General features: G+C 37.2%; 2 protein-coding genes across 20 annotated transcripts in view; one reads left to right on the top strand and one right to left on the bottom strand.

Moving 5' to 3' along the window:
- Positions 1–19,189, bottom strand: part of ELP4 (elongator acetyltransferase complex subunit 4) — a 257,422-nt gene extending 238,233 nt beyond the window's left edge. Inside the window, exons 1-2 of one of the 3 annotated variants that reach the window (XM_070767618.1) lie at positions 18,925–19,189; positions 11,553–11,588 (exon numbers count right to left, since the gene is read on the bottom strand). In XM_070767618.1, coding sequence (XP_070623719.1) covers positions 11,553–11,588; positions 18,925–19,147 — 259 coding nt within the window. In that variant the 5' untranslated portion in view covers positions 19,148–19,189. The remainder of the gene's footprint in view (positions 1–11,552; positions 11,589–18,924) is intronic. The other 2 variants (XM_070767620.1, XM_019974939.2) reach the window with 2 other exon arrangements.
- A 69-nt stretch (positions 19,190–19,258) lies between these two features.
- The window catches only part of IMMP1L (inner mitochondrial membrane peptidase subunit 1), a 77,131-nt gene continuing 74,274 nt past the window's right edge, over positions 19,259–22,115 (top strand). For 4 of the 17 annotated variants that reach the window (XR_011560623.1, XR_011560622.1, XM_070767630.1 and 1 more), the window contains exon 1: positions 19,259–19,402. Coding sequence is in view for 3 of the 17 variants with exons in the window: in XM_070767630.1 (XP_070623731.1) it covers positions 19,370–19,402 (33 nt within the window). In the remaining 14 variants the exon portion in view is untranslated. The remainder of the gene's footprint in view (positions 19,403–22,115) is intronic. The other 13 variants (XM_019974940.2, XM_019974941.2, XM_019974943.2 and 10 more) reach the window with 9 other exon arrangements.

Here is a 22,115-nt window from a genome sequence, read left to right as displayed (position 1 = left end):
TTGGATAAGTTACTTGGCTTCCTTCAAAATTTCGTCTTCTATAACATAAAGACACCACCCTTATGGCAGAAAGTGAAAAGGAACTAAAAAGCCTCTTGATGAAAGTGAAAGTGGAGAGTGAAAAAGTTGGCTTAAAGCTCAACATTCAGAAAACTAAGATCATGGCATCTGGTCCCATCACTTCATGGGAAATAGATGGGGAAACAGTGGAAACAGTGTCAGACTTTATTTTTTTGGGCTCCAAAATCACTGCAGATGGTGATCGCAGCCATGAAATTAAAAGACACTTACTCCTTGGAAGAAAAGTTATGACCAACCTAGATAGCATATTCAAAAGCAGAGACATTACTTTGCCGACAAAGGTTCGTCTAGTCAAGGCTATGGTTTTTCCAGTGGTCGTGTATGGATGTGAGAGTTGGACAGTGAAGAAAGCTGAGTGCCGAAGAATTGATGTTTTTGAACTGTGGTGTTGGAAAAGACTCTTGAGAGTCCCTTGGACTGCAAAGAGATGCAACCAGTCCATTCTGAAGGAGATCAGCCCTGGGATTTCTTTGGAAGGAATGATGCTAAAGCTGAAACTCCAGTACTTTGGCCACCTCATGCGAAGAGTTGACTCATTGGAAAAGACTCTGATGCTGGAAGGGATTGGGGGCAGGAGGAGAAGGGGACGACAGAGGATGAGATGGCTGGATGGCATCACCGACTCGATGGACGTGAGTCTGAGTGAACTCCGGGAGTTGGTGATGGACAGGGAGGCCTGGCGTGCTGTGATTCATGGGGTTGCAAAGAGTCGGACACGACTGAGCAACTGAACTGAACTGAACATAAAGACACCTCATCTGACTACTGTTAAATCAAATGATAAAATACACATTAAGGACTTAGTATGATGCCAGCACACAGTAAATCCTCACTTAATGTTAAATGTTTTAATAGAATATTTAATGATAAGATTTAAAGATATTAAGACTGTTTTGTATGAAATGGGTGTTACAGAAGGCAAACTGGAAAGGTTTAGAAATGACTGGAATACTAGGAAATTGAGTCTACAGAGAAAAAAATACCAAATATTATGAAGATAAAGGTAACAGAGAAGGTAAGATCATTAGAATAACCTAATTTTTGGACAATGACCGACCGTAATTAGGAAGTGAAGCATGATGGATCTGGTGGATAAAAGGTAACAACAGCCTGAGCCCCACACACTGCAATTAGAGGAGCTGGTATATGGGTTCTGAAGTTTCACAATCTGAATGCTACAAGTAGGGAGTATTTCCCTGAGTCTGTCTCAGGAAAAGTAGGCCAAACTTTCCCTCTGACAGTTCTAAATTAATATGCTCTCCAGAAGTGCTTTCTCCTCTTTACTACAGCAATATACTTTGCTGATATTCTTTCTCCTATGCATGTGTTTATATAGTTTACATATGAATAATCATCTCCCTTCACCTCCCCTCAACTTTTGCCCATATTTTGATTCAATTTAAACTTTTCCATACCCCTTGCGGGCCTTCTTCAGTGGCTCAATGGTAAAGAATCTGCCTGCTAATGCAGGACATTTGGGTTCGATCTCTAGGTTGGGAACATTCCTTGGAGAAATAAGTGGTGATGCACTTCAGTATTTTATTCCATGGACAGAGGGGCCTGGCAGGCTACAATGGGGTCGTAGAGTCAGACATGACTTAGCGACTAAACAACATATCTCTTGGGCCTTCACAAATATCTGCACATTATATATGTATTCTTCACAGTTATTCCACACGCAATCAACAGCCAGTTTAAGTTCACCAAGGGTAAAAACCAAGATGCATATTCTCAAACAGTGTTGAACATACAGTAGTCGTTCAAATGCTTTAGGACAAAAGGTTGGGTAGTTTTTTTCCCAAAGAACTCTACTGCTAACAGTTCAGTTTGTCTCAGTCTTCTAACATGTCTTACTGCTATAACATAAATTAAGGAAAACACAAGATATAATCATACAAAATAGAAATTGGCAAGCTTTTCCCTAAAGAGTTAATAGGATAAATATTTCAGGCTTGTGAACTATACAGTCTCTGTTGAATCTACTTAGCTCTGCCCTTGTAAGTGAAAAAGAAAAAAAGTTAGAATGTGTAAATAAATAGAGTATGATTATGTTTCAATAAACCTTTCTAGATAAAGCTCCAGGCAACAGGTTGTCATTAACCAACTTATGTACCATAAGGAAAATGCTCAGAATTTACTACCTGATGAAAAGGAAAACACAGCTCTGCAAATTCAAAGAGCTTGAAGACAACTGATGAGAAAATACTATACTATCCTGTGAGAGATATATTGGGACTGCTTAGTTTTTGCAATTGTATGAAATAATAACAAATTAAAACTAGGAAAAGTATGACAGATTCTAAGGTGATCCCCATGATCCTCTTCCCTGGTATGTGCCTTTGTGTAAGCTCTTCTCTTTGAACGTGGGTGGAACCTCTAACCTGCTTTGAACCCAAAGAATATGGCAAAGGTGATGGTATATCACTTCTGTTACATAAAACTGTAACACCTGTCACACTGAGAGACTGGCTCCCTTACTGGTCTTGAAGAAATAAGATGCCATGTTGTGCGAGTGCCTCTGGCTGACAGCAAGAACTGAATGTGGTCAATCACCCTGGGAGACTGAAACAGATCCATCCTCTGCCAAACCTTCAGTGAACCCAGCCCTGACTCACTCCTAGACTGTCTGCTTGCAGAGGACCCAGAAATTGTGAGATAATAAATGTGCATTCTTTTCAAGCTAGTTAAGTTTCTGTTAATATTGTTACACAGAAATAGGTAACTAACACAGAAGTACACACATAGGTAGTTGTAATTCACTGTTTAAAAGCATATCACTCATCTATTTCTAGAATGAGAATTACATAATTAATCTAAGAGATGCAAAATAATGCATTCTTAAATGTCACATAACTTGTATCTTTTTTACTGATTTCTATTAAATCTCTTTGATGCTTCATATCTGCACATATAGTTCAAGATCCTTTATGTAAAAAGAAGCTGTGTGAACTTTAAATATTTATGCTATGCTTTCACTTTTGATACTTTTCAGGTGTGCCAAATTTATACGTGAACCAGACTGTCAGAAAGCTATCTAAACATAAAACATCTCAAAACCTTTTCCAGTGCTAAAGAATGAAACATGTTTTAACAAAACTCTATATTTGGTTTTCAAAGTACAGGTAGGAGTCCCTCAGTTATTCCTCAGAGAATGGCCTTCATATTCATTTTGTTGCATTCCAAAGGTCTAAATGGACCTATCACGGGTTTTCTGGCAGTGCTCACTGTCTCCAGTTTCCTCAGTTACCTTGCTTCTGAAACTGTAAAGCCACTTCTCTGTTACCCCCCACACATGTGCATGTACACACTGGTACACATAACTGTCTTGGTATTAGACTATTCACAGCTTATAGTGAAAAGTTATTAATTAATGAAAATCATCTTCATACTGTGGTGGTGGTGGTGGTGGTTTAGTTGCTAAGTCATGTCCGACTCTTGCGACCCCATGGACTATAGCCTGCCAGGCTCCTCTGTCCATAAGATTCTCCAGGCAAGAATACTGGAGTGGGTTGCCAATTCCTTCTCCAGCGGATCTTCCCAACCTAGGAATTGAACCCAGGTCTCCGGTATGGGGCAGGCAGATTCTTTACCAACTGAGCTATAAGGAATTTTCCTTATTTGTAGAATTTAAAAAAAATCTTTGAGTGACAAGCATACAGTAATGCCCTAAGCTCCTTACCTCTAACCTTAAATCTTCACACTTGGCTGAGATTTAGACCATTTACCCTTTCTGAAGGCAGAGTTCATCTACTGTATATATTGTCCTGACTTGAAAATGGAGAAAAGCAGAAAACCTAGTAAATAAGACTCCTTCTGCTAATCTAATCTTTCAAAGAAATGTAAAAATGCTTTCAAATTTTAAGATTTCTGAGAAACAAAACAAGGTAACATAATAAAACTAAGTTTACTTAAAAATTTTTTTTAAATTTATTTTTAATTGAAGGGAAATTGCATTAGTTTCTACCAAACATCGACCAGTATTGCACTGGTTTCCAGCAAATATCAACATGAATCTAAGTTTACTTAAATTATGCTGCTGCTGCTGCTAAGTCACTTCAGTCGTGTCCGACTCTGTGCGACCCCAGAGACGGCAGCCCACCAGGCTCCCCTGTCCCTGGGATTCTCCAGGCAAGAACACTGGAGTGGGTTGCCATTTCCTTCTCCAGTGCATGAAAGTGAAAAGTGAAAGTGAAGTCGCTCAGTCGTGTCCGACTCCTAGCGACCCATGGACTGCAGCCTACCAGGCTCCTCCGTCCAGGGGATTTTCCAGGCAAGAGTACTGGAGTGGGGTGCCATTGCCTTCTCCTACTTAAATTATAGATATCTTTAAAAATCTTATACACTGAGAAAATGATAGTAGTGCAAAAACAATAATGAGATGATTCAGAATATTAGCTTTATGGAAAGACTAGACTCTACAAAGGGGGCCTTTGCTTTATACTTGCTGTACTGTTTTGTTCAATTATTAATTCAATAAATAGTTATTGAATACCTAGTATAATACTCGGTGAACTGATTCTTCATCATAGATAGACTTTTAAAAAAAATCTGTCACTGTACTTTAGTTATTCTGAGTTTTCCATTATTACTTATTATTAAAAAAAAAAAAAATCTCAGTTAGATCACCAGCTTCATTAGCCATGTGTTGTTTTCAAGTAACTGCCAATGTCACCACTAAGCTTTCTGCCACTGTACAACCAGTATCCCCTTTCTCCAGCTTTCAGTAACATGCATCTTCTTCCTTTTCATTCTCATTGGCAGTGTCCTCAAACTACAGATTTCTACTAACAATCTGTTTATAGTGACTCAAGTCTCTAATATACTCCTCGAAATCCTTGTAGCCTTTGCCTACTGCCTGGTTTGAAAGCCACTACCATATATTCATTTTGTTTGTTATGGATGCACTCACTCTTCAAACACCAGAATCTGTTACAAAATAACATCTCCAATGTTTGCAGAAGATGTTCAGTTCAGTCGCTCAGTCGTGTCCGACTCTTTGCGACCCCATGAATCACAGCACGCCAGGCCTCCCTGTCCATCACCAACTCCAGGAGTTCACTCAAACTCATGTCCATCGAGTCGGTGATGCCATCCAGCCATCTCATCCTCTGTCGTCCCCTTCTCCTCCTGCCCCCAATCCCTCCCAGCATCAGAGTCTTTTCCAATGAGTCAACTCTTCACATGAGGTGGCCAAAGTACTGGACTTTCAGCTTTAGCATCATTCCTTCCAAAGAAATCCCAGGACTGATCTCCTTTAGAATGGACTGGTTGGATCTCCTTGCAGTCCAAGGGACTCTCAAGAGTCTTCTCCAAACACCACAGTTCAAAAGCATCGATTCTTCGGTGCTCAGCTTTCTTCACTGTCCAACTCTCACATCCATACATGACCACTGGAAAAACCATAGCCTTGACTAGACGGACCTTCGTTGGCAAAGCAATGTCTCTGCTTTTCAATATGCTATCTAGGTTGGTCATAACTTTCCTTCCAAGGAGTAAGCGTCTTTTAATTTCATGGCTGCAGTCACCATCTGCAGTTATTTGGAGCCCCCAAAAATAAAGTCTGACACTGTTTCCACCATTTCCCCATCTATTTCCAATGAAGTGGTGGGACCAGATGCCATGATCTTAGTTTTCTGAATGTTGAGCTTTAAGCCAACTTTTTCACTCTCCTCTTTCACCTTCATCAAGAGGCTTTTTAGTTCCTCTTCACTTTCTGCCATAAGGGTGGTGTCATCTGCGTATCTGAGGTGATTGATATTTCTCCCGGCCATCTTGATTCCAGCTTGTGCTTCTTCCAGTCCAGCGTTTCTCATGATATACTCTGCATATAAGTTAAATAAGCAGGGTGACAGTATACAGCCTTGACGTACTCCTTTGCCTATTTGGAACCAGTCTGTTGTTCCATGTCCAGTTCTAACTGTTGCTTCCTGACCTACATATAGGTTTCTCAAGAGGCAAGTCAGGTGGTCTGGTATTCCCATCTCTTTCAGAATTTTCCACAGTTTATTGTGATCCACACAGTCAAAGGCTTTGGCATAGTCAATAAAGCAGAAATATATGTTTTTCTGGAACTCCCTTGCTTTTCAAATTTGCTGGCATATCGAGTGCAGCACTTTCACTGCAGAAGATGACTGCCTACTTAACATTCAAGTGAATCTATAAATAATTCAAAAGGTGCTGGTTGTAAGATTGATATACAAACATCAACAGGAATTCCTTGTACAATTACAACCAACCATAAAATATATTAACAGGAAACATATCGTATTAACTTATAATTATTTGCTGTACTTATATCTCTTCCTTAGGGAAAGAGAATAACTCATTTATATTTCTAACCCCAGAATGTAGCATGCAAGTGGGTGTTCAATGGAAACTGTTTGAATGATTATCAATCATCACTGGATTTTAGTATCATTCACACATGTTTTCCCTGGAGAAAAGGATAAAAATTCACTTGCATATTTTTTAAACCACTACAATAACTCACTATATTTTTGTACATTAAAGAGAAAATTTCCGGTTCAAATCAAGAAATGCAATTCTCCACTTTTCACTTATCTGGACTGATAGAGATTAAAATCCTTGATAATGTACAACATTGTTAAGGGTGAAGGTAACCTAGTTATAACAGCTGACTCAAGTATCAGGTAGTATAACCTCTTGGGAGAGCAATCTAGTAACTAATACAATTTCACATGTTTCTCTTAAGCAAGCCTATATTTTAGAACTTATTCTATAGATACTTATACATACATGCAAACCTTACATATATAACATTTGTACAATAGGATTGTTCGTAACAGAAGATAATGAGTTAACCTTATCAGTAGAGAAAAATTTAACAAAATTATGGCACATCCATACAATGAATTCCTATTCAGTTGTCAAGAAGAATGACGGATACTTATAAGAATGCACATGGACTGATTTCTAAAATATCAGTTCAGTCCAGCTGCTTGGTCACATACAACTCTTTGCAACCCCATGGACTGCATCACACCAGGCTTGCCTGTCCATCACCAACTCCCGGAGTTTACTCAAATTCATGTCCTTTGAGTCAGTGATGCCACGCAACCATCTCATCCCCTTCTCCTCCTGCCTTCAATCCTTGCCAGCTTCAGGGTCTTTTCAGTGAGACAGTTCTTCACATCAGGTGGCCAAAGTACTGGAGTTTCAGCTTCAACATCAGTCCTTCCAATGAACACCCAGAACTGATCTCCTTTAGGATGGACTGGTTGGATCTCCTTGCAGTCCAAGGGACTCTCAAGAGTCTTCTCCAACAACACAGTTCAAAAGCATCAATTCTTCGGTGCTCAGCTTTCTTTATAGTCCAACTCTCACATCTGTACATGACTACTGGAAAAACCACAGCTTTGACTAGACAGACCTTTGTTGGCAAAGTAATGTCTCTGCTTTTAATATGCTGTCAAGGTTGGTCATAGCTTTTCTTCCAAGGAGCAAGCACCTTTTAATTTCATGGCTGCAGTCACGATCTGTGGTGATTTTGGAGCCCAAGAAAATAAAGTCTGTCACTGTTTCCATTGTTTCCCCATCTCTTTGCCATGAAGTGATGGGATTGGATGTCATGATCTTTGTTTTTCTGAATGTTGAGTTTTAAGCCAGCTTTTTCACTCTCTTCTTTCACTTTCATCAAGAGGCTCTTCAGTTCCTCTTTGCTTTTTGCTATAAGGGTGGTGTCATCTGCATATTTGAGGTTATTGATATTTCTCCCGGCAATCTTGATTCCAGCTTGTAGTTCATTCAGCCTGGCATTTCACATGATGTACTCTACATATAAGTTAAATAGCAGGGTGACATTATATAGCCTTGACATACTCCTTTCCCGATTTGGAACCAGTCTGTTGTTCCCTGTCTGGTTCTAACTGTTGCTTCTTGACCTGCATACAAATATCTTAGGAGTCAGGTAAGGTGGTCTAGTATTTCCATCTCTTTAAGAATTTTCCAGTTTGTTGTGATCCACACAGTCAAAGGCTTTGGCATAGTCCGTAAAGCAAAAGTAGATGTTTCTCTGGAACTCTCATGCTTTTTTCATGATCCAACAGATGTTGGAAATTTGATCTCTGGTCCCTCTGCCTTTTCTAAATCCAGCTTGAACATGCCGAAGTTCTCTGTTCACATACTGTTGAAGCTTGGCTTGGAGAATTTTGAGCATTACTTTGCTAGCATGTGAGATGAGTGCAATTGAGTGGTAGTTTGAGCATTCTTTGGCATTGCCTTTGAGATAGGAATGTAGACTGACATTTTCCAGTCCTGTGGCCACTGCTGAGTTTTCCAAATTTACTGGCATATTGAATGCTGCACATTCACAGCATCATCTTTCAGGATCTGAAATAGCTCAGCTGGAATTCCATCATCTCCACTAGCTTTGTTTGTAGTGATGCTTCCTAAGGCCCACTTGACTTCACACTCCAGGATGTCTGTCATACCATCGTGATTATCTGGGTTATCAAGAGCTTTTTTGTATACTTCTGTGTATCCTTGCCACCTTTTCTTAATATCTTCTGCTTCTGTTAGGTCCATACCATTTCTGTCCTTTATTGTGCCCATCTTTGCATGAGATGTTCCCTTGGTATCTGTAACTTTCTTCAAGAGATCTCTAGTCTTTCCCATTCTATTGTTTTCCTCTGTGTCTTTACATTGATCACTGAGAAAGGCTTTCTCATCTCTCCTTGCTATTCTTTGGAACTCTGCATTCAAATGGGTATATCTTTCCTTTTCTCCTTTTCCTTTCAGTTCTCTTCTTTTTTCAGCTATTGGTAAGGCCTTCTCAGACAACCATTTTGCATTTTTGGATTTCTTTTTCTTGGGGATGGTCTTGATCACTGCCTCCTGTACAATGTCACGAAACTCTGTGTGTAGTTCTTCAGGCACTCTATCAAACTAATCCCTTGAATCTATTTGTCACTTCCACTGTATTATCATAAGGGATTTGATTTAGGTCATGTCTGAATGGTCTAACGGTTTTCCCTACTTTCTTTAATTTCAGTCTGAATTTTACAATAAGGCGTTGAAGATATGAGCCACATTCAGCTCGTAGTCTTGTTTTTACTGAGTGTATAGAGCTTCTCCATCTTTAGCTGCAAAGAATACAATCAATCTGATTTTGGTACTGACCATTGGTCATGTTCATGTGTTATCATGATGTCATCTCTTGTGTTGGTGGAAGAGGGTGTTTGCTATGACCAGTGTGTTCTCTTGGCTAAACTCTGTTAGCCTTTGTCCTGCTTCATTTTCTACTCTAAGGACAAATATGCCTGTTACTCCAGGTATATCCTGACTTCCTATGTTTGGATTCCAGTCTCCTATGATGAAAAGGATATCTATTTTTGGTGTTAGCTCTAGAAGGTCTTGTAGGTCCTCATAGAACCGTCAACTTCAGCTTCTTCAACATTAGTGGTTGTTCATAGTCCTGGATTACTATGATACTGAATGATTTGCCTAGGAAAAGAACTGAGATTATTCTGTCATTTTTGGCACTGCACTCTCTCTTGTTGACTATGAGGGCTACTCCATTTCTTCTAAGGGATTCTTGCCCACAGTAGTAGATAAAACCTTTATCTAAATTAAATTCACCCATTCCAGTCCAATTAGTTCATTGAATTCTAAAACGCTGATGTTCACTCTTGCCATCTTCTGTTTGACCACTCATAATTTACCGTGATTCATGGACCTAACATTCCAGGTTCCTATGCAATATTGTTCTTTACAGCATTGGACTTTACTTCCATCACCAGTCACTCCAGAACAGTGTGTTTTTTCCACTTTGGCTCCACCTCTTCATTCTTTCTGGAGTTACTTCTCTACTCTTCTCCAGTAGCATATGGAGCCCCTACTGACCTGGGGAGTTCATCTTTCAGTGTCGTATCTATTTGCCTTTTCATACTGATCATGGGGTTCCCAAGGCAAGAATACTGAAGTGGTTTGCCATTTCATTCTCCAGTGGACCACGTTTGTTTTTTTTTTTTCCTAACATATATTTAGTAGAAACAGCAAGGTGCTGAATGCCTCCATGTATATTACTTAGGTAGAAATATTTGAGTTTCCACCACTTCTAGAATTAAGCATAGGTCATACTAAATTCAGCCTTCCCAGGTGGCTCAGTGGTAAAGAATCTGCCTTCCCATGCAGAAGTCACAGCAGATGTGGGCTTGATCCCTGGGTAGTGAAGATACCCTGGAGGAAACAGGAACCCACCCCAGTATTCTTGCTAGAATAATCCCATGGACAGCCTAGCCCGGTGGGCTACAGTCAATGCAGGTCACAAAGAGTTGGACATGACTGAACACACGTGCATGTATACTAAATCTGGCATATATTCAGTTCTGTGCACAAAAAGAATGCTAGAGCAGAAGGTGTGACAAGAGAATAACCAGGAGAATGAGCAGTGTGACAACCACAATGCATAAAATCCATTTTAAGAAACTATGTCTATTTAGTCTGGAGAAGATTTGAGGTGATTAAATTGTTATTTTAAAATATTTTAAGTGTCAGGTGAAAGAGTATTAGAGGACAAAAAACTAGGAACAACAAACTCATCACAGGCATACAAATTAAACATTAACATAAAGAACTTTCTAGTGAATCATACATTTTCAAATAACAAAGGTTTGCCTGGTGAAGTAGTGAGCCCTTTAAAGTAGATAAAGTCAAAGTGAAGTCGTTCAGTTGTGTCCAGCTCGTTTGAGATGCCATGGTCTGTAGCCAGGCTCTTCCATCCTTGGGATTTTCCAGACAAGAATACTGGAGTGGGTTGCCATTTCCTTCTCCAGGGAATCTTCCCAACCCAGGTATCCAACCTGAGTCTGCCACATTGCAGGCAGATTCTTTACTGTCTGAACCACCAGGGAAGGCTGTTAAACTAGATCATCTGTACTTAAATGGTGTTTGGTATCTGAAAAGTGTTTCATGGCCAGGTGGGAACCTGGATAACGTAACTGTCAAGATTTATTTCAATTCCGACATTCTGTGATCTAAACGTAAAAGAAAGGTAAATTGGGTTATGTATGTATTTTTAAGTAAGACGTATGGAAGGTTTAAAGATGAACAAAAATGTGATTTATCCTTGTCATTTTTCTCTGAATAAGAAGACAAGGTAAAAATCTGTGATATATACAATGGGCTTATGTGTACATCCAATTATCAAATAAGTCACTGTAACAATCCCACTCTAAATACTGAGATTCTCCCAAAAAATCTATTGGCATTATTTTCATCTTTTTAAAACAAATGGAAGACAAGGCACTGTGAACACTTTTTAATTACAAGAGCTATATTTTCACATGTATTTTTCTAAATCAGTAAATTAAACATAAGGCAATTCCTCTTTAATTTACCTTAACTCTTGAAGAGTGTTATAGAATTAATCTCAGAACAGACAAACCCATAAAATCATTACGCACAACATAAAACTATGATTGGGAAGAGCCAAGTATGTATGCTATACTAACCAATTAGAAGAACTGTTCCAACGGCCAAACCTCCACCTGGAAATGAAACAAAATGAAGAACAAATTAATCTACCTTTTCATATTATCTTTAGCATAAAAGTTAGGCATTATCAAGGACAGGTACTTCAGTAACTTCAAAACTGTAGTTGAGAACAACATTTTAATTACCTTTGCAATACTTGGCTTAAGGTGCTATTATGAAATAATTACATACTATATGTAATTATACACTACACATTACAATTACTTTCATAATATACTGTACTATCCTCCTTTCTCCTGTGATAGGACCATGCAGCATTCAACACAGCCGGCTAAGCATTCCTTTAATGTTATATTTAGCACTTCTTAATAAATTAGCTCAATAGCTGAGACCCAAACGTGCACAGGAACTTAACTACAACAAAAGTACAACACAGAAAGAAAGGTTATTACAACAGAAATTCCATTTTAATTTTTATTCTCAAATTTAACAAACCTTGGAGAAAAAAACCTGACAGTTAAAACGAATTCTTTTCCGATTATTATTAACACACACAGAATCTGAACACACTCTAAATATATTTAGAAAATGCTATTATATTTGAATTAGGGTAATATGATCATAAATATATAACTGAAATAGAGCTTTATTAAAAATCAATTTAAAATCAAGTTTTAAGAAACTAGAACATCAGAAAGATAGACATTCAACCACTTGACAACTGATACTTTGTTTGTAAAACCATTTGTGCAAATGCTAACAAGTTCACTTAAAAATTTAAAAATGTATACACAAAGAATCAAATGAATTTAAAGTATAATTAATTTAAAAAGAAACTAAAAATTGTTGGACAACTGAAGACAATATTACTAGCGTTTTTTGTTTACAAAATTGTGAAACATTTAAAATATAATGAAGAATCTCTTCCCAAAAAGTTTTATAGTGACAAACAATACATAGAAAAACTTAGTATGAAAAATTCATGACAGTGTTTATTTTTTGCCTTGCAAATAAGCATAAATAACTGTTATGTTTCAAAGAATCTGAAATTTGTTAAGCTGCCTGCACACTTAATACAATCCAACATTTGAGGACTTTATGACTACAAACAGAGGATTCAAAATTGTTAGAAAACAATTTTTAAAAGGAACAAATACATTTACATATTTTAAATGGTCATGTTATAGAATTAAGTATGTATTTTAACTTCACATTGAGATAATGAGATAATTCCTTCATTTTAGCATTTAAAGCCATACCAGACTATACAGGATAACTTCAAATGTTGGTTAAACTAAAAGTTTAACATAAACTGAAATATATGTGATGATAACAACCATAAAAGATGAGAGCAAAAAGGTTCTCTTCGGGAGAAGAGTAAATATTTAGTTTTACAGCTTGTGCTACATATAGACCAATATTAATTTTTTAATCCATTTTAAATATTTTAAATCATACTTCCCAACTCTTCACTATTTTTCCTCACATGTAAGAATATTTAGCTAGCAATTATCATTTTGTGTATTTGAGATGAAATAATACAGGCACATAACAATATTCCAAGTTTCTAGTCGAGTCTACTATAAAAAAAATTAGCTGTTTTTTTCCATAACTTAATCTTTACAGGAAGGATTTAGATTTGTTATCTAAACTTCTTTGGGTCTATAGTCATGTCTTCTCAAATTAGGAATTTATATAAGGCCTCCAAGTGGAATATTTAGAGAAGTAGATACTTTTTGTGAATGATATTCACAGTGAAATAACGAGAACTGATCAAGACATAGTTCTCCAATTGAATGATATGATATCTTGCTCAGGTGTCTTGCCCAAAGAAGTACAGTAAGAGCTACTCTCACCGTTCTGGCAATTATTTTCTGATTAGAAACAATCAATACATGATACAGGAAATAGCTTATTTGATAAATGTATTATCAGTATTAATTGTATTACTATATTAACAGTAAACAGCAAATCAGACTATACTATGAAGGTAGTTTTCCGCCTGAGTTGAACAATCCACTGTTTCTGATAATTCAGGAAACAAAAGTTTTAAATATCACATATACTAAAATTATATATGGAAAATTTTTATGTTTGGAAAATGTAAACATTACTTAAAACAAGATAATATGAGGACATTTTAATAATTTTTATCAGCCAAATTAATATTCTATTGGGCTTCTCTTACAAAAAGGCAACTTACTTTTTTTCTAACGGGCTATATTATATAAATTCACTAGACTCAAATTTGAATTGGCCCTAGTAAAGCTGGTCATTTGGAAGGTTAGTCATGGGAAATAAGAAGAAGCCACCTTATTATTTATAAATCAAGCTTTTATTCTATGTATATGAGGTAAAGTGATTTTGACATGACCATACACACCAGCATATAGCTGTAAAGTTCCTATATTCTTCCAAACTTCATTTTACTGTGTGTAAGACCACATTTCCCCAAATACTCTGTATAAGGTATTGTGAAATATCTCACTTAATATACTGAGATTCTAGCTATATTTTAAACTAGAGGAAATTTTAATAAGTTAGCAGTCATTCTCCCTACTCAAAATTGAAAAGCTTAACCGGCTAAACACAAGATGCTTGACATGATATATTCAACAAAAGTTAGCTTTCAATACATTTTTAAATTCAGCAATTCATTAGCAATTTCAAGAGCAGCACAGATTTCACACTAATAGTTCCTAATTAAAACAGAAATATCATTTCCCAATAGTACATTAAAATGTCTGACAGGTAAGTAACAGCGTAAGTAAGAACTTGTCTTAGGAATTCATATAAGGCCTCCAAGTGGAATACTCAGAGAAATAAATGCTTTTTGTGAATGATATTCATAGCAAAATAATGAGAACAGATCAAGAAATAGTTTCCCAATTAAGTATGATACATTGCGCAGGTGGACACACACACAAAGAAGTCAAAAATGGTCTTGTTCAATGCCTCGTCTTCCCTTTAATCATATCAGATAAACCGCCAATATTCTAGGTCACTAAAAAAATAAATTTTTGGTTTTACCTCTAGACCACTTTAAGAAGTATATTTAAGCTCATCCCCAGCTTACTAAAAAAATATGGGAGAATATTTTATCAACTCGTAAGTTTACACAAGTTTGAAACCTTGAAAATACTTTTCAAGTGAGGTCTTAAAGTATAAAATTCATCAAGCTTTTACATTTTAAAAAAGTGACAGTATTTTGTCTTAAAACTAGAAAAAATATAAAAGCTTAAGAAACACTAGAAGATTTAAGATTTTAAGTGTCAATATCTATTTTTTAACTTTTTTAAATACGAAGGAAAGATTTTTTTTTTTAAAATCACGTGAATAGTTAGACAATGATATATTAATTTAAAGGGAGAAAATTCAATCCCTACACAGTTCCCAAAACAAATCTCTAATTAAGCTATACATTTAGGGTAAACAAGGTCAAATTAATATATTAGAATATGAAGGTCCATAAGTGATATCTTGTTTTACAATAAGGGCAACTCCTTTTTCAAAGTTAAAGTTTAAGTAAAAGGGAAGAGAAATAAAAATTAGGAAAGAGAAGTCTTTCATCCTAGTTCTTTTCAATGCTCTCTATAAATCAGTAGTTTTGCTTAAAATTATAGAAGCAAAACAGGCATCTTAAAGCCACTGAAGGGAAAATGCAATGTAACAGCCATATCCTTCATTCATAGCAATATCCTTAACTACCTAATTAATGCCACACTTCAAATTAAGTTGCAGTTATATGATTAACAAGTCTACTTTTTATAGGTAAGAAACATCCTAACAACTCTTGGTTATCAGTTATTGGCTTGGCAAACATGGGAATCAAAACAGAAAAGCCATCAACAACGAGAATGGCTCTGCTGATTAAATTTTATGAAACAATTTTGCAAAGGAATGAATGGCATTTGCTTTAAACGTACAGGTACCAATTGTTAAAATATCACAACCGGGATTATACTAAATAAACAGCCCAAGCTTAATGTATATCATCCCATACTCCAGATTAAGATGTGTGTGTGCTTAGTGGTATTCAACTCTTTGAGACTCCATAGCCTGTAGCCCAATAGACTCTTCTGTCCATGGGATTCTCCTGGCAAGAATATTGGTGCGGGTTGCCATTTCCTTCTCCAGAGGATCTTCCCAATCCAGGGATCGAACACGCTTCTCCTGTGTCTCCGGCATTACGGGTGGATACTTTACCCGCTGAGTTATCAGGGAAGCCAGATTAAAATCTAGAGGAGGAAAGGACTATGCTCACCAGTATTTACTTTTTCAAGGCAATGTTGAAAATGGTAGCTACCCTCAAGCTTCTTCAGGGCAGTCTTCCTGGATTATTATTTACCCCAATTCCTATTTCCACTCGTCTGTCAAAATTTAATAAATTCTGAACACCACAGAGTTTAATCCAGTTAAAGCCGAGAAGTCATCTGTCCTTCAAATATGTTTTTGAAGGATGAGCCTGGGAGATAATTTCTCTACGTTAGTCAATATGGTCCTAAAATCAACTATTTTATATTCAAGGAAAAGAGAAATTCTGCCAGAATCTTTTATCTACTATATAATCTCCTTGGAAATTCTTGGAAGAAGAAAAATGAAGTATTTACACACAGTGTCCTCAAATAACAACATAAATGTTCTGGAAAGGGACAGTTGAGAAACTGAGTTAGGAAATCCCAGAATGTAAATTAGTCAACTTGGGAAATATAAATCGATATCCAACAATAAAATAAAGAATAAAAGTATTTAATACAATTAGATCATGAAAGTTAAGACGCAGTAATAGAAACGTCTCAAATTTATAAAACACTTTGGAGTAAGCAATGGAAATATTAGTATATCGTCAAATAACTAACATTCAATTTGTCTATTTTACGCCTTTCAAATATATTTTGCATCTACTCTTAAAATTACAATAATGTCACAATGGCAGTAGTAAAATATCACTGCAGTGTATGTCAGCAACAATGCAATATTTACTTGTTAAGCAGTAACTACAGAATATATTTAGGCAACAACAATGTCACAGTATAATTTCATCATTCTGATGTCACAGCATCCTATTATCATTACATTTTATTACTCTAAGATTATATTAGACTTGTCACAATCTTGAGTCAGATAACATTTCAGAACTACAGTATAATCTGAATTGCTTTTACTTTTATGTATACACATTAGCAGCCAAATGTTTCACTTTCAAACAATGGTTTAATGATTAACACATGTATAGGGTTTGCTCCAAAGGGCCACAGAAAATAGAAAATCAAAATATAAAAATGCCATTAGGAAGTTAACAACTAAAATATTTCTGGACATTTTATTATTCCAAATGTAGTAACTCCTATTATAAGAATGTCTTCAACTTCTGTGCAATTGAGAATTAACTGTATATGTGCAAAATATATTTCAAAATATCCCCAAACTGATATTTACTTCAATCATTTTAATGAACACTAATTTTTAGCATAAGCTGGTTAGAGTCAAATAAATAGATTCCCCAACTTCAAGCAAATCTGAAGAAATTTAAAATTACAGTTCAAGTTTATATCACTGTAAAAAAAACACAAGGAAGGTGCTTTGGGTCACCTTTCTGGTGGGTGCTTTAAGAGGCTACACAGTTAAATCTTTAGGCTTAGAGTCAATAAATGGTTAAAAACACCTGAAAAGAGTTCTCAAAAATTGGAAGCAATTGCAGCATAGTGCAGAGCATTAAATGTGGAGCCTGAAGATCAGCCAGACCGTCACTAGTTTTGTGACTCTATTCATGTCAGTTAATCGCCGAGTCTGATTTTAGAGCTCAAATACATAATTCCATCCTACATGTTTCATAATCTGTGCACGCTTTTTCCTACACATTATTTTTCTTTAAACCAAGAACTTATTTAGAATCTATAAGTACCAGGTACTGTGCTAGTTACATTTTGTTATTCTAATGAGGAACTGAAGATGTAATGTTAGAATATGTGACCTTTTTGTTTGGAGAGTTTCAGGATCAGTGAATGAAGTTACATATTTCCATTGAGTTACCAAAAAAAAAAAAAATACATATATATATATATAAAGGACTAGGAACAGCCTCCAAGTTTTACATTTAAATACAAGATGACACCAAATTAAACTCACAAGGGAAAAAAAGTGAGATAAATATTTGCTAACTAGATATTTTCAATCATTTCTGTTTACAGTACAATGCAAGGCAACAGAGTTGAAACAATTAAGGGAAATCATTCAAATTTATTATTTAAATTTATGTAGAAATAACCAGGATCCAGTTATGGTCATAAAGTAACAGAGGTAAGAAGCCATACTCTTTCTCAATAGCCTTTCTATTGCTAAACCTATCTCAAAAGTCTACCTGTGGGGAAAAAAATTACAGAGTGAAAATGACAAGGGAAGTACAAGAACAATGGCATTTGTAATATTTTATGAAAGTGTACAAGGCTTAACTGACACATCTCACCCTATAATAATAAAATCATGAAATACAAACATGGACCAATTTTAGTAAAGTAGCATTCTGATAGGAATTAACTACTTTACAAGCTTTATTATCACAGCAGCTTTGTCTTACCTATTTAATCTGTTCAGTCTTTTCAACATAATGGTTATTAATCAAGCATATTCTTTAGCAAGCCTTCTCAAGAAAAATTCCAGAGATTTTGGAAAGCCTAAAATCTGGACTTCTTTTTCTCGTTAAAATATAAAATAATTTTAAACATCGTTTGAGATGTAACTCTGGGAAGCAAAATATATAGAGAAAAAATAACAAAAACAAACATACATATATTTAACGCAGATACTGGGTACATCTGTTAAGGTCAAAGACAGGCTTTCATTACTTGGATCCATCTAAGCTTTTAACATACATTCTTTTAAAGTCAATATGATTAGTTTAAAGATTGAGAACCAGGAGATAAGCAGTCAGGAGGCGAAAGAGGGGAAGTTACTTTTTTCAGCATTTTCTATTGATTCCCATCAGTCTCAAGTGATACAAACTTCTGTAGGTTAGCCCAAACCATGGACTATCTGGGATTCACGTAAGGGGTACATTCAAAGACCGGGACGGGATTCTAGATGAATGCCAAATCGTCTCTGATTCCCCTTGACTAGGAATGTACGAAAGGGTAAAAAGCATGTAGGTTTCCTGTCATAAACGAGAAAAAGGCTGGTGGGCACCAAAGTAGAAAGTGGGAGCACAAAACCAGATCTGATTAACAGCATTTAAAGTCTCCATGCAACCCTTCCTCCCCTCCATCAGACTGGGCCATTCTCTCCAAGTCCGAATGCTGAGAGGTGAGAGACATGTGGGGTCAGGGTGTCTAACCCGGCAGGTCCCCTCCCTCTTTTCCCTCTGCTGAGCCCAGATCTCCGTTCTGAACCGACCTAGGAGCTGGTCCAGGGCTGGCAGCCCGGTTGATACCAGCAGCTGTCCATTCCGCACCGACGGCCGTGTCCCCGCGATGGACACCAGTCGAGAGCAGCCGCTGTCGGCACCGCTGGCTCTGGGACCCCTCCGCTGGAAGCTAGTGACGTTGTTCGTGCTGGCCGCCGCCACCATAGACCCAGTACTCCGGGTGCCGGTGCCGCAGGTGCCTGCTGCCGCCATCTTGGGGCTTCTCGCGTTGACCCAATGAGAACTCTGGGAGCTTAAGCCGCGGGCCTGTCACAGTCAGCCCCAAACTCCCGCCTCCTCGACTCTTGAAGCCAATAGGACTGAGGGTTCCCTCTAGAGTCAACCAATTGGAAGGCGTATTGCTGAAAAGTGCATTTACGTCAGGACGGCCGACTTCTGCAAGGCCCAGGTGAGAAAGAGCCACCTGAGTCCTGGATGAGAGTCTTCCTGGGTTCTTTGGGGCTTGAGGTGGGTAATATCATTAACGTTCTTCTCGTTTTGAGTGTCTTCATTCACGTTGAGTTAAAAAAAAAAAAAAAGGCTGGTGATGGGGTATATCAAGCAACTTTCCTCCTGCACTTTCCTCCTCTCTGTAGTAAACAGGATACCGCCCCCCACCCCAGGCCTTTTCTGATTTCTGAAAGAAAATTCCCTCCGGCATCCTCTTCCGGTCTTTTTCTAAGTGGTTGGGTAACATGGAAGGGATTGAAACTCTTACCTTAATGAGTAGGTTGTTGAGCCCTGGGCTCGGTTCCTCAGTGCCGGTGGCAGCTGGGTTGGATTTAGACATTAGAGTAAAAACTCTTGAGCTTTGAGGTTTTTTGGTTTCCCTCTGTTTCAAACAACAGATGACAAACTGTACCTTTCTTGACACGTCCCCGTAAGTTGCTTTCGTTAATTTTAATTAGTGCTTCTGAAAGTCTTAGAGCGCCTTTCCATAAGTGGTGTGAATGATAAGTGTTATTCTGACAACCTTGTTCACACATTTAATTGTCGTTTGCTGTTAAGGCAGCTGCAAATAACATAATACTTTAGTTTTTTTTTTTTTTAACCCGAAAAACTGGTAAGAATTAGATGTGTATGTGCTTTCTTTTTCAAGTGATCTGTGAACTCTGAATCCAGAGATTATTAGAATATGAATTTTACATGTAACCTAGATTTTGGGAAAAAGCCATGAATCCTTGGATTTAAATTTTGTTTTCACAATTTTGAGCTGGGCGTGGAGTAGGGGGTTGGAGTAAGTAATCTTTGAAGACGTTCATGATTGACAAATGTGTAAACTAAAAGAGTCCCAAGTTATGCTTGCTCTAATACTAATTGGTGGTTTTGACAGTGATCTATGATGCTAATAAAATTCATCAAAACTTCATGGAAACTTGCCATTGAATTGTTTTAAATCTCAGTGACCTGTAAAAACTTTTTGGCTGATTCTCTTTGAGATTATATTGCTGCATAGTGACTCCAGTTTTTCATTTGGGCAGATTTTTGTTTTTTAAAGAAAAATGTTGAGAAAAAAAAAAAGCGTTGCAGTTTAACCATATATCAACTGGAAAGCTTGATCAGGCTTTAGGTGCTTTCATTTAGAGTCTCACCAGTATAATTCTGTGATGCCAAATCATTCAGTAAGTAGCCAGGGTTTACTATCTGCTTGGACCTAAACTTGTCATTTTAGGGCAAAGTAAAAAAAACCTGTTCTCATTTGGAGGAGATAAGATTAACACATAGATAACAACATATCAGTTAAAATGATCACAGTGAACAATATATGTTAATATTGTCCTGTAGTAAGTACTCAAGAAGACCAAAACAGAAAGTGACAAAGCACTCTAATAACAAATAGGAACTTCTTAGACAGTTTTGCTGCTCTAAAAACTTTGAAGTACACAAATATTGAAATTCTGTGGATTTATTTACTACATATTCGCTTGTTTTCCACTCTATTTACTTCAGCCTTTAGATTTCTAAAGTGAAAAATTGTTTTTCAGCTTTAACTACAATCCAGGAAGATGTGCATCAATGCATTCCTGAAGTTAACATATAATCTTGGTACAACATTATCATCAGTTCAGTTCAGTTGCTCAGTCATGTCGGACTCTTTGCGACCCAATGGACTACAGCACGCCAGGCCTCCCTGTCCATCACCAACTCCTGGAGTGTACTCACACTCGCGTCCATTGAGTCAGTGATGCCATCCAAACATCTCATCCTCTGTCGTCCCCTTCTCTTGCCTTCAATCTTTCCCAGCATTAGGATCTTTTCTAAGAGTCAGTTCCTTGCATCAGATGACCAAAGTATTGGAGTTTCAGCTTCAGCCTCATTCCTTCCAATGAATATTCAGGACTGATTTCCTTTAGGGTGGACTGGCTGGATCTCCTTGCTGTCCAAGGGACTCTGAAGAGTCTTCTCCAACACCACACTTCAAAAGCATCAATTCTAAGGTGCTCAGTTTTCTCTATAGTCCAACTCTCACATCTGTACATGACTACTGGAAAAACCATAGCTTTGACTAGATAGACCTTTGTTGGCAAAGTAATGTCTCTGCTTTTTAATATGTTGTCTAGGATGGTCATAGCTTTTCTCCCAAGGAGCAAGGGTCTTTTAGTTTCATGGCTGCAGTCACCATCTGTTGTGATTTTGGAGTGCAAGAAAATAAAATCTGTCACTGTTTCTGCTGTTTCCCCACCTATTTGCCATGAAGTGATGGGACCTGATGCCATAATCTTAGTTTTCTAAAGGTTGAGCTTTAAGTCAGCTTTTTTACTCCTCTTTCACCTTCATGAAGAGACTCTTTAGTTCCTCTTCACTTTCTGCCGTAAGTGTGGTGTCATCTGCATACCTGAGGTTATTGATATTTCTCCTGGCAGTCTTGATTCCAGCTTGTGCTTCCTCCAGCCCAGCGTTTCTCATGATGTACTCTGCATGTAAGTTAAATAAGCACGGTGACAGTATACAGCCTTGACATACTCCTTTCCCAATTTGGAACCAGTCTGTTGTTCCCTGTCCGTTTCTAACTGTTGCTTCTTGACCTGCATACAGATTTCTCAGGCAGGTCAGGTGGTCTGGTATTCCCATCTCTTTAAGAATTTTCCATTAGTGATTCACACATTCAAAGGCTTTGGCATAGTCAATAAAGCAGAAGTAGATGTTTTTCTTGAACTCTCTTGCTTTTTCAATGATCAAC

Source organism: Bos indicus, chromosome 15, assembly GCF_029378745.1.
Source record: "Bos indicus isolate NIAB-ARS_2022 breed Sahiwal x Tharparkar chromosome 15, NIAB-ARS_B.indTharparkar_mat_pri_1.0, whole genome shotgun sequence".
Lineage (NCBI taxonomy): Eukaryota > Metazoa > Chordata > Mammalia > Artiodactyla > Bovidae > Bos > Bos indicus.
The sequence above is the reverse complement of the archived record's forward strand: the minus strand, read 5'-3'. Positions and strand labels throughout refer to the sequence as shown.